Source organism: Erythrolamprus reginae, chromosome 4, assembly GCF_031021105.1.
Source record: "Erythrolamprus reginae isolate rEryReg1 chromosome 4, rEryReg1.hap1, whole genome shotgun sequence".
In the NCBI taxonomy this organism is placed as follows: domain Eukaryota; kingdom Metazoa; phylum Chordata; class Lepidosauria; order Squamata; family Dipsadidae; genus Erythrolamprus; species Erythrolamprus reginae.
The window spans coordinates 45,167,290-45,179,662 of record NC_091953.1 but is presented as its reverse complement, the minus strand read 5'-3'; the positions used below and the strand labels follow the sequence as shown (position 1 = coordinate 45,179,662).

At 40.5% G+C, this 12,373-nt stretch overlaps 1 protein-coding gene across 5 annotated transcripts in view; it reads left to right on the top strand.

The window, feature by feature from the left end:
- Positions 1–12,373, top strand: part of POU2F1 (POU class 2 homeobox 1) — a 109,933-nt gene that overhangs the window by 37,284 nt on the left and 60,276 nt on the right. The window contains exon 1 of one of the 5 annotated variants that reach the window (XM_070750185.1): positions 10,604–10,639. The exons of the other annotated variants lie outside the window; for them this stretch is intronic. Coding sequence (XP_070606286.1) covers positions 10,612–10,639 — 28 coding nt within the window. The 5' untranslated portion in view covers positions 10,604–10,611. Of the gene's footprint in view, positions 1–10,603; positions 10,640–12,373 lie in introns of those variants that run through there. 5 annotated transcript variants of the gene reach the window in all.

Sequence of the window (12,373 nt, the reverse complement as noted above, 5' to 3'; positions counted from 1 at the left end):
CCTCCTTGCCTTCCAAAAAAGTTTAAACACTTATCTATGCTGCCAGCCTGAAGTCATTAGATCTCCCCCCCTGACCAATTAGTGTTTTAGTGTGTTTCACAGAGTGAATGGTAATGAATTTTTTTCATTATATTAGAACTTTTAGGTTTTTTAATTACATTAATTTGATCCAGATGTATTATTATGTTTTCTTTGATGTGTTGTGAGCCGCCTCGAGTCCTTGGAGAGGGGTGGCTTACAAATCCAATAGATGGATGGATGGATGGATGGATGGATAGATAGATAGAATAAGATAAAATTGCGAGATAACTTCTTAGTTCTTTTAATATATTTATGTCTAAGGATAAATAAGGTGTATTTTTTGGCTGGAGCTATGAATATTTGTGGACTTTGGTATGCAAAAGCACTGTGTGCTTAGCCAAGAAATTTAATGATTTGCAACAAACAATAGGATGTATTAATGAAGATAAATCTCAAAATTGTTTTTATAGAATCCTCACATATTGACTGATGGCTTAACAACCATTTGAAGGCTTCACAAAGGGTGTTTTGTGGCTTATAAAGCGCTTCCATCTGTTGCAAAATATTGCACTACCCTCCCAGCGATCACATGATTGTGATCTGGTTGTGATGGCTCAATAGTTAAAAATGCTTGTAAACTGGAAAGCTTTAGCCTAGATTCAAAACCTAAGTGTTGTGCGATGGAATGAGCGCCTGTTATTTGTCCCAGGTCCTGTCAACCCTGCAGTTTGCACCACTTAGACAGGAAGGTAACAACATTCTGTGTCCTCGGTGTATAATCATGTTGACCACATGAGCATGGAAATGACTTTGGGCAGTGCTGACTCTTAGCTAAGAAATGGAGGTGAGCACTGTCCCCCGAGTCAGACACAACTGGAAAGAGGAAACCTTTACTTTTATCCAGCAGTCACATGATTGCAGTCTAGGTGCAGTCTTTGCACTTACAACTGGGTGCAAAGCACTCCGCAAACACAGGATTGCCATTTGCTATATCCATAAAGTCATTGTGCAGGATGGCAGGGAGGTTTGCAAACTGGTGTTGCGTGCTGAGAGGGCTCCCTCTCATCTCTGGGGCCTGGATGAAAGAGTTCCCTGCCATTTTGTGCCTGCTTGGGTGTCAATAGCCAAAAATCCCTCCCTCCCAATCTCTGCAGAGAATTCCACAGATGTAGAGAGAGATGATGATGCCCAGCTCTGTGCTTTCTTAAGATTGGTAGCCAAACTTCAATCAGGAATGCAATCCAAAATCCCTCTCTTCTCACCTCCATAGTGTTCTAAAGGGACAGGAGAAACACCCAGCTCCATATCTGCTTAAACTTTGGCAGCTAAAATCCAGGCATGCATGGAGCTCAAAATTTTCCCACAGCCATGGAAAGGGATACTACAGTACTAACCTGATGACCTATCTGATTATTTTGCAACTGGGAATGCTGGCATCATGGGTTGTTAAGTAAAGCAGTTGCATGGGCATCTCACTTAACAATTGCTTCATTTAACAACCAAGACTGTGGTCCCAATTGTGGTCATTAAGTGAGGATTACCTGTATCAAGGACCTAGTTTGACCAAGCTAAATAATTACAAATATAGATGAAACCAAATTTTAACAGATGGGAATGGTTTATTAATACCAATATGGTAAATTGAAGATTACATTGTTGCAGCAATTTTAAGTCATTTCCTGAATGATGTCATTGAACTATACAATTGATTTATGATGTAAATCAAAATTTCACATGAATATAAAAAAAACCCTAGTAGATGAATTTGTGTGTTGGTAGCATGTTTATTAAATATGCAAAAATTGAGAAAATTTAAAACATATCAATACTGGAATTAAAATAAGTGTCAAGTGATTTGTTGCAAGGAGCAAATGTCAAAAGAAGCAAAAATGGCAATGAATGAGAATGTGCTTTGACTTAACTTTGATATCTGAATATAGGAAAGGTGGATATGCCAGGAAAAGCATGAAAATGAATTGAATGCAATGGGAATGAGGTACTTAAGAAATGTGTGTGGTAAAGCAAGAAGAGGTAAAGTCAAGAATAAAGGAATGTGAATGAATGTGGACTGAACACAAAAGTGAGTGACCGTATGAAAGAATTTTGAGGTTATTTGTTGCATGGGGTGAATAAGAATTGAATTGCAAAACAAATCTATTGTAAGAAGAGTGGATGGGCTAAGAGTGGAAAGATTGAGAAAATTGTAGAATGGTATTGTTGAGATCCTAAAAGAGAGGTGAGATTCACAGGACAAAAGAGCAATGTATGAAGCAATGTATGGACATAGAAGCAAAGATTGTTTGCAAGGATGAAATGTATGGAAAGGTGTAGTGAATGGTATTGGTATAAATCAGATTTAGCTAATTTCCTTAATTTAAATGAGTTAAATTACCTTAGCATGCTATTTCTTACAGCTATTTACAGCTTTTACATTCCAGCTTTTTACCCAAGTAGCTTCTGAAACAGACTACCTCTTCCAATGGATTAGATATTGTAATTGACCCCAAACATTCTGGAGTCAAACATTTTCTTCACCTCACAGTGTGTCTCTCCTTGTATGACGACAGAGTGGTGGTGGTTGGGTCTGTGGTCTTATGCTCAACCCAATCACTGGTTTCAATAAGATGCAGTAAAACACTGGATGAATTTTCCCCAATATTTTAGGCAATTCAAGCTGAACTGTAACTGGGTTGACAATTTTAATTATCAGGAACGGACCCAAGAACTTTTGCCCTAGCTTCTTGCTAAGCATTCTCAATAGGATATATTTGGTGGATAAGAAAACTTTTTCTCCCACTTAGAAGGGGGGCTGGAATGACCAGTGGTTATTTGCTTGCTTCCTATAAGCTTCCACAGCTTCACCAAGTGCTTTCTTGGTGTTTTCCCATCTCTTCTTCAGCGTCTGCATCCACTCGGTCAGGGACATCTAAGTGGGAGTCTCTGCAGGTAGCTCAGGCATGGGAACGAATTTATTTTATTTATTTTATTTATTAATTATATTTGTATGCCGCCCCTCTCCATAGACTCGGAGTAACCTGTAATGGAGTTAGTCTGCTATGTCCATAGTGCTGCTATTGACAGCGTTGTTGTATACCACTTCTGCAAAAGGTAGCAGCTCTGCCCAATTGTCTTGCTGGTAGTCCACATAACAACAGAGGTATTGTTCCACCATTGCATTCATACATTCTGCTAGGGGCGACGGTAGACCTGAGACAGCAATGAAATGGGCTTGCTTGGAAAACAAGTCGATGACTGCCCGAATCACCGTGTTTCCGTTGCTGTCTGGGAGTTCTACAATGTCATCCATGGCAATCTCCTCCCAGGATTTGCTGGGGTTGGCCACTTATTGTAATAGTCCAGGCAGTTTTCCTGGCTGATTCTTCCTGGTTGTGCATATGGCACAGCTGTTCACCTTCATTTTATTTATTTTATTTATTAGTTGGACTTGTATGTCGCCCCTCTCCGAAGACTCAGGGCGGCTCACAACAAGTAAAAACAGTCACAACAATCCAATTAATTAAAATATTTAACGATTTAAGAAAAACCCCATGTAATAGCAAACACACACACAAGCATACCATGTATAAATTAACATGCCCAGGGGAGATGTTTAGTTTCCCCATGCCTGACGGCAAAGGTGAGTCTTAAGGAGTTTTCGGAAGGCAGGAAGAGTAGGGGCAGTTCTAATCTCCGGGGGGAGTTGGTTCCAGAGAGCCGGCGCCGCCACAGAGAAGGCTCTTCCCCTGGGACCCGCCAACCGGCATTGTTTAGTTGACGGGACCCGGAGAAGGCCCACTCTGTGGGACCTAATCGGTCGCTGGGATTCGTGCGGCAGGAGGCGGTCTCGGAGATATTCTGGTCCGATGCCATGAAGGGCTTTAAAGGTCATAACCAACACTTTGAATTGTGACCGGAAATTGATCGGCAGCCAATGCAGACTGCGGAGTGATGGTGAAACATGGGCGTACCTAGGTAAGCCCATGACTGCTCTCGCAGCTGCATTCTGCACGATCTGAAGTTTCCGAACACTTTTCAAAGGTAGCCCCATGTAGAGAGCATTACAGTAGTCGAACCTCGAGGTGATGAGGGCATGAGTGACTGTGAGCAATGAGTCCCGGTCCAGATAGGGCCGCAACTGGTGCACCAGGCGAACTTGGGCAAACGCCCCCCTCGCCACAGCTGAAAGATGGTTTTCTAATGTGAGCTGTGGATCGAGGAGGACGCCCAAGTTGCGGACCCTCTCTGAGGGGGTCAATAATTCCCCCCCCAGGATAATGGACGGACAGATGGAATTGTCCTTGGGAGGCAAAACCCACAGCCACTCCGTCTTATCCGGGTTGAGTTTGAGTCTGTTGACACCCATCCAGGCCCCAACAGCCTCCAGGCACCGGCACATCACTTCCACCGCTTCGTTGACTGGGCATGGGCATTTTCATCTTTAGCCAGCAAAATTGCTGACGGGTTAGGTAGAGGTTTTTAGGAACAAAGTGCCCTCCTAGCTTGGATCGTGGCTTTGTTGGAGGGCTTCCAGCCTTAAGCTGGACGGTACATATACTGTAGTTTGTAGACCTTCCAGGCCAAGCCTCCTCTCATCGTAAGTTTTTCTTGTTGTCGTTAAGCCAGGCAGGGCTGTTTTCAGCTTTGCGGTCCACTTGTCCTGGTCAGGATTGCTGGGTCATCTGGCTTGGCCGCAGGTGAGAACTTGTGCTGCTGTATCCCCTTGTGAGGAGGGAATTATGGAGTGCACTTCTTGCTCCTTTTGGGGCTCATATTGGGGCTTTTGTGACAAATTACCAGCCAGTAAATTCTTGCCCACTGGGATGTGCTTCAGTTCAAATTTGAATCTCCTGAAATATTGCGCCCAGCATACTTGCTTGGATGAATGTTTCCTAGGTGTTTTCAAGGCTTCAAGGTTCTTATGATCTGTCCAAACCTCGAATTGCATCTAGCCCCCTCTCAAGAATTGTCTCCAAGTGAACAGCACCCAAATATCTACTGCTCTTAGAATAAAAGAGAGTTGCTAAATATATGAAGTAAAACAAGAAATAGAGGACAAAGTACCCAGCATTCTTTTTAAGATGGTATCAGGTTTTTAAATTAACTGCTGCAACTAATCATTTAAATACTATCAAGACTTTAGAAACTTGCCCTTTACAATAATATAGTTAATTGCTTGTAGAGACTGGCCAAAAGATTTAGATATATTGGCATAATTGAAGTTTCATCATTCTTTTCTTTCTCCTAGCCTTTTATAAAGTATATTTCCATATGGAAATTAATTATAAATGAATTAGTTTTGTTAGTTTTAACTTCCTGAATTAGTTCCAGAAATTATATCTTTTTGATATCAGTGAGCCACTCCGAGTCTTCAGAGAGGGGCGGCATACAAGTCTAATAAATAATAATAATAACTTCCCAAGCTCTTAGATTGTGTCCCAAAGCAAGAGCTTTGACATTAAGAGGTTTTGTATTTAAGGAAAGTAATATAATTGTTGGAAATTGAAAGTCCTATTAAAAGCAGCTGGAAAATATATTTTTGTCAATATTGTATGTCAGAATTCTTGAAAAAAATATGGGCAGGGGAAATGATTCTATACTTATGCTAAAATGTACCATGTGTGTTCATTTCTATTTCCTATTCAACATATTTTTTAAAAAAATGTGTAAATGATTTAAATTGAAAAGAATTTAATGCTTATATTAATTATATTATACTGTGTTTCCCTGAAAATAAAACCTATCTCAAAAATAAGCCCTAGATTGATTTTTTACATAAGTGCCTAATATAAGCCCAATAAAAACATAGTTAAGACCCCACCCAGTCAGTCTCATTGTCTTGTTGTATGAGATGGGGCAAGACACATACATAGAAATCAAGTTAGGGTCGGGGTGGGGATGTGGAGCTGTCCCATGTTTCCTGCATCTGCTTACCTTAGGACCTTAGCAGCTAGGCCTCCTACACCCTGCCATCCATTGCCTGACTTCTGTGGTCACTCATGGCTGGATGCCACATGCATCACGCTGGTGCCACCACTTGTGGCAGAATGGCATCAAGTGATCTCTGCTTTCCGAACTTTTGTTTGGGCTGTGTTTTGCCATCCGCAGAGTTCAGGAGGCTTTCCTGAAGCCCGGGAAAAGTGAAGACAGCCGAAAAGAAGCCCAAAAATCAGCTGGAGCGCTGGAGCTAACGTACAGCAATGCTTTGCGTGCCCTCTGATATGGATCCGCTTGCCCCCTATGGCATGCATGCCATAGATTAGACATCACTGTTCTGCATTATAATGCCAAAAAAAGAGGAGGTGTTTTCCTTAATACCACATACTACCAAAATAACACTTGGAGTTGAAATAGGTGGAAAATTGATTCCTGGTTTTATTTATTTTTACTTCTTTTAAAAAATTAAGAGAGAAAATGCTTTTTCTACAGTAGTATTTAAGTTATTTTGTTTTGATTGAAAAACATTTACTTGTTGAAAAAAGATAGTCCCATTTAATTAAATAAAAACTGTAGTTCCAGTATGCCTGACTTATTATTTACAGAGCGAAAGTATTTGTGGTTAAATTCTCATAAGATAGGTGTATCTTCCATGAGTTGCAAGATCTTGTGAACTGTAACCTTTTTTTGTTACTTCATATAGCTATATGCAGCCATAGGAACTGATAATACAGGTAATCTCCGAGTTATGACAGTTCACTTAGCGATGTTTCAAAGTTACAACATAGCCCCCCAGATACATGCAACACATGTTGCAACACCCCAGCAGTCGTTCACACTTAAGAACGGTTCTAATCCAGCTCCCCAATCACGACAAACCATCTGAAGTTAACGCAAAGATTCCTTTGTTAGATTTGGCGGCAACCCCGGCAAAAAGTTTCTTTCTCACCACAGGCTAACAAGCCCATCTGGCCAAAAGATTGATAATTATCTGCCATATCTATTCATCTCCATCCCCTGCCTTTTATGCTAGGGTGGGGCTTCGCTAGCAGTCTTCGCTAGCAGTCTTCCTTCCCAGGGATCGGCCCACAGATTTTCATTGCTCTCCTCTTCTGTGCATCCACATGTCACGCCCTGGATCCAGATGAACCTCCTCTTCCTCATCAGCCTTCACCAGACCTGGGAGCTGTTGACTTTCCATTTGGGGGCTGACGGACAACCCAGGCTTTGGCTCTCTCTCTCTCTGCCAGCTGCACTCTCTCTTCCCCCTGGGAGCTCTCAGGTTGCCTTGATACTCCCAGGCCTCCTCCACCTCTGATTTGGCTGCTTGAGGGACCGGCGGATGAGAGGCCACCACAAGAACGACCACAGAGTCTCTGCAACATTCGCTGTGCCTATCCTCCATTCCCTGGGTGTCTACAGGCATTAAGCCAGTGGATACTCACCTTGCAAAGACCCAGTAAGCCTTTTGTTTCTTGGCCTGTTCGGTGCTTCAGACCTTCAGTGCATTTGCTGAGAGTGAAGGCCTAAAGCAGGGGTCCCCAAACTTTTTACACGGGGGGGCAGTTCACTGTCCCTCAGACTGTTGGAGGGCAGGACTATAAAAAAAACCCTGCGGTTTTCTTAACGCCGCCCTGGGAGAGGAGGAGGAGGTGAAATGGTGCAAGTCCCCAATTCATTGCCAAGTTTTCTCTTTCTCTCTTCCTTCCCCTCCTTTTCTCTCTCTTTCTCTCTCTCTCTCATTCTCTCTTGCTTTTTTTCTCTCTCTCTCTCACTCTCTTTCTCTCTGTCCCTCTCTCTCTCTCTTGTATCTCTCCCTCTTCCTTTCTCTCTCCCTCTCTATCTCTCCCTCTTCTCTCTCTCTTTCTGTCACTCTTTCTCTTGTTTTCTTTCTCTCCCTCCCTTTCTATCTCTCCCTCTTTCTCTCCCTCTCCGCAGCAGCCCCCTCCCCCCGAGTCCTTGCCCAACGCCAAAAGTGCCCAAAAGTGCTCAAACACAAGCAAACCTCACTGGTGCAAAATCTAAAAGAGCAAAAAAGCAGCACTGGAGGGACCAAGACACAGATCGCTGGAAAGCGGGGAGGGCAGCAACAGTTCCTCTCCCTTAAGGCGAGAAAGAAAGGGGCCAATTGCAGGCCCGCTTTCCTCCCCGCACCTTGGCTCTCCACCTCTCCTCGCCGCTGCCAGACGCTCAGCAGCAGACCGCACTGAGTGGACGGGAGATTCGATCGGTAAAATCTTGTGCGCTGCCGCGGGCTGGATAAATGGCCTTAGTGGGCTGTAGTTTGGGGACCGCTGGCCTAAAGTATCACTAGAGCACGTATGATCAGTAGCCTGTGCATCCTTCCAGGCCTTCATTCTCATCAGCAAGGATCTCAAATCCTATGCTAATGAACAGAGCTTATGAGAGGCGCTCTCCAGGCCTCTTTCTCATCAGTAAAGGTCTTTCCTCAAGTCCTTTGCTGACTTAGAAGGGAGTCCAGGAGGGGCATGCATGTCCCTCTCGGCCCCAGTTCTCATCAGCAGAGACCTTTCCTTTCCTCAAGTCTTCCCTACAAGAACAGACGCCCCTATGGCTAAAGATACAATTAATGCCTGTGCAACTACACATTGAATTTTGGGTAGGTTTGAATTAATCAGCTAATTATTTATCTGCAGGTTTCTGATTGAAATGAATCAGTAAAAATACCATTACTTAATTTTTAGCTGAAATTGCTCATCATGGTTTGCATAAAACTCCTTGCTATTATGAATATAAAATGACTTGTTTGAAAATTTTATTTTCCTTCACAATGAAACAAAATAAAACTATCCAGTAGTTAATAACTCTCTTCATTATGAAAGGTTGACTAAATGGTGGATTATGGACAAATCCAATTAAGCTGCAGTAATAAGCTATATCTAATGCTGATCAAAACCAGTGGTAGAACACCCCTTTCTCTTTCCAGAGATCCCCTATTTCTTGAAAGATTTTATCTAGAACACATTTTCAGTCACATTTATGTGTTTTAGTTCTTTTTGGAAACTTCAATGTCATTATGTAATTTTTTTAAAGTTAGTTTTTGAGAGTGTGGTTTTCATTGGATTTTAATAAAATTAGATCTCTTAGGAACTATAAGTACAGTGATACCTCGTCTTACAAACGCCTCGTCATACAAACTTTTCGAGATACAAACCCGGGGTTTAAGATTTCTTTGCCTCTTCTTACAAACTATTTTCACCTTACAAACCCACCGCCGCCTCTGGGATGCCCCGCCTCCAGACTTCCGTTGCCAGCGAAGCACCTGTTTTTGTGCTGCTGGGATTCCCCTGAGGCTCCCCTCTATGGGAAACCCCACCTCCGGACTTCTGTGTTTTTGTGATGCTGCAGGGGAATCCCAGCAGCGCAAAAACAGGTGCTTCTCTGGCAATGAAAGTCAGGAGGTGGGGTTTCCCATGGAGGGGAACCTCAAGGGAATCCCAGCAGCGCAAAAATGGGCGCTTCGACTGGCAAAAGGGGTGAATTTTGGGCTTGCACGCATTAATCACTTTTCCATTGATTCCTATGGAAAACATTGTTTCGTCTTACAAACTTTTCACATTAAGAACCTCGTCCCGGAACCAATTAAGTTTGTAAGACAAGGTATCACTGTATTTACTTTTGCAGATGCAAATAAATACATTTAGGGAACAGCATCTTTAAAGCATCTGGAGAGATAGAAAATATTGCTTGTCATATCTGCCAGTGTTGGCTATTTTTATAAAGTAACTAATATGAGTATCTAGACGTGTTGCTTTTCTCTGCAGGATTTTATTCTTTTGCAGGATTCATTTAGCAAATATCGCATAAATGCACAGGTTGTATTTAGGTAAATTGTGTTCACCTTCTAACTTGTTAATGGGGTGGAAGGGGAGGGTTATTTAGATGGTAAAGAAAGCTTTTCCAAATCTTTTATTACAAAACTAATTGTTGCTAGGAGGAATAAGATTAAAGATGCTTAAGTCTCTGGGGTTGTTTTTAATTTGTATGTGTCATTTCAGTGACATTTTAAAGAGAATGTTCTTACCTCTTTCCCTTCCCAATTTCTCCATGGTACTGTGCTTAAGTTAGGTCTGAGAAGCAAAGCTATTGGAAGAAATTTCATTTTGTTCCCTAATTATTATGCTGGCACTTGGAAGATAATTTTTCCCTTCATGCACTGCCAATTAATATGTAAATGAGCTGATAAATATTTATATCATGATTTAAATTATGCAGGGAGTGCTTTCAGTGTACTCTGCAAATGAATTGTTCATGGACTTCAAAGTGCTGGCTGCTGTGCTAACGAGGGGAGATTTGCATAAGGCCCTAATCAGGCGCATACTGATTAAGCTTCATTATGGAAACTGCCAGCTGCAATCTTTGTTTCTATTTTATTAAAAAAAGGGGAACTTTTCATGCTTCAGTCGCCTTGACAATGTCAGACACAGCTACTAGGAGAGACTAAAAGTCCACAGAGCAACCGAAGTTTCTCCGTTCAGTTGAAGATTGCTATGGTGTAACTGAAGTTGTACTTTTTCCTACTCCTGACCTCCCCTTCTTTCTTCTTTTAAGAGTAGTAGTATATACATTTTATTTTAGAAAGTATTTTTTTACTCTTTCCTTGGACTATCTAAATCTACAGAAGATTGCACAACAATGCTGGACTGCAGCGACTATGTTTTAGGTGGGTATCAGTTCCACTGACTTCTTGCAAACATGTAATATGGAAATAGCACTTCTTAAAATTGACTAAACATACAGACCTAATTGCATATGTACGATTGGGGGATGCACTTGAAATGTTGAAATCTGTCAGTGATTCAGTAGCAAACACCTTCCCCATTCTTCATTTTTCTTCCAGAAAATCATACTCTTCAGCATTGGAGAAATGGAATTGCTCATGACTGTCAAGAATGGAAGCTTACAGAATTTTAAATTTTAAAACATTTGCCTTTTGACAGAAATAAGACTTGTATATATTACTTCTATATATTACTGTATCTATTCTAGGATGTTAGGAGAACACAGTCATCCATTGTAGCTTCATCAATTCATCTTATATTTTAGTTGTGTGTGTGTATATTTCTGCACTGAAGTCATACTTCACTATTTAAAACAAGCAAATGCTTTTGATACCAATGTTGAGCTACTAATATAATCTCCTAGTTTGATTTCTATTAAATGGGTGTTTTTATTTATTTTAAAAAAATATATTTGCAAGGTTAAATAACATTTTTTATCTCCAGGACTTTTAATTTTTATCATTTTGAAACTTATAAAAAAGAATGTTACTTTTAAATAAAAACAGCACGGATTGAAATATTTTTAGAATGATTGTTTCAAGCTCTTCATATAATTTTCCAATGTGACTTTCACTTCGGTTGTATTCAAGGGATTTTCATCTGAAATTTGGGGAATCTGATGAATTAATTTTGATAACATATTTTTGACAAATGTAAAAATATTCATGAACATTAGCTGTATACATAGACTTCAGTGTTAGAACCATTCCCTCCATACCCCTTATTTGTTTTGAAATGGTAACAATTATGTGGTTGGCTAACTTTGGAGTATTAGAGATCTGTCAGAATAGTACTAAGAATGAATCTAGAAGTTAATTGGCATATGACTTCAGTACTGCACCTGTTATTTTCTGTCCTTGCTTCATTAGAATTCATTTACTTTAGCATGCAAAATTGTTTTAGTGCCATAATAAAACATTACATTTGCTGCACTTTATGAAAAGAGAAAGACATACTTAAAATGTGAATTTGTTCTACCATGTGTTATCCAAATTATGGTGCCTTAGCCACACCTTTCCATTAAAAATACATTTGTCTAGTACTTTTGCATTCACCTTTAAATTAGTCTCGAATTGTGGATTACAGCAGGATTCCAATTCTTTCTTAATTTTCTTCTTATATTAGTGAGCCAGATGCCTTTAGGAGTTCACAAGCAGTTCATGGAGGTTCTATTTGCTTTTTAAGTCCTCTTGAGCTACTTAGTGTCACTGTATCATGTGGTTGTAATAAGGCATAAGGGATTATCTGTCTACCTTCAACTAAATTCTAGACAACGTGAGAGCAAGTCCATCTTCTTATTTTAAATATATATGTAATTTCTTGCTCTTCATGGTCTTTTTATACTATTCTGATAATACATCACATTAAATATGTTTCCATTATATTGAAATCTTTTTGTGACAAAATATTGTAGTTGTTTAAATCTCTCTCTGTCTCTGATCTTGTATTAGATGCAGTCTAATAAATTCCTTAAATTTTCAGCGTAGAATATTCTGTTGTACAAATGTGTTTACAATTCGTAGAGATAGAAAAAATAATTTTTAAAGATTGAGTTTTCAAAATAAGACATATTGCAAATACTGTAGTCAGTATTGGGGGCAGCGTGTGTGTGTGTG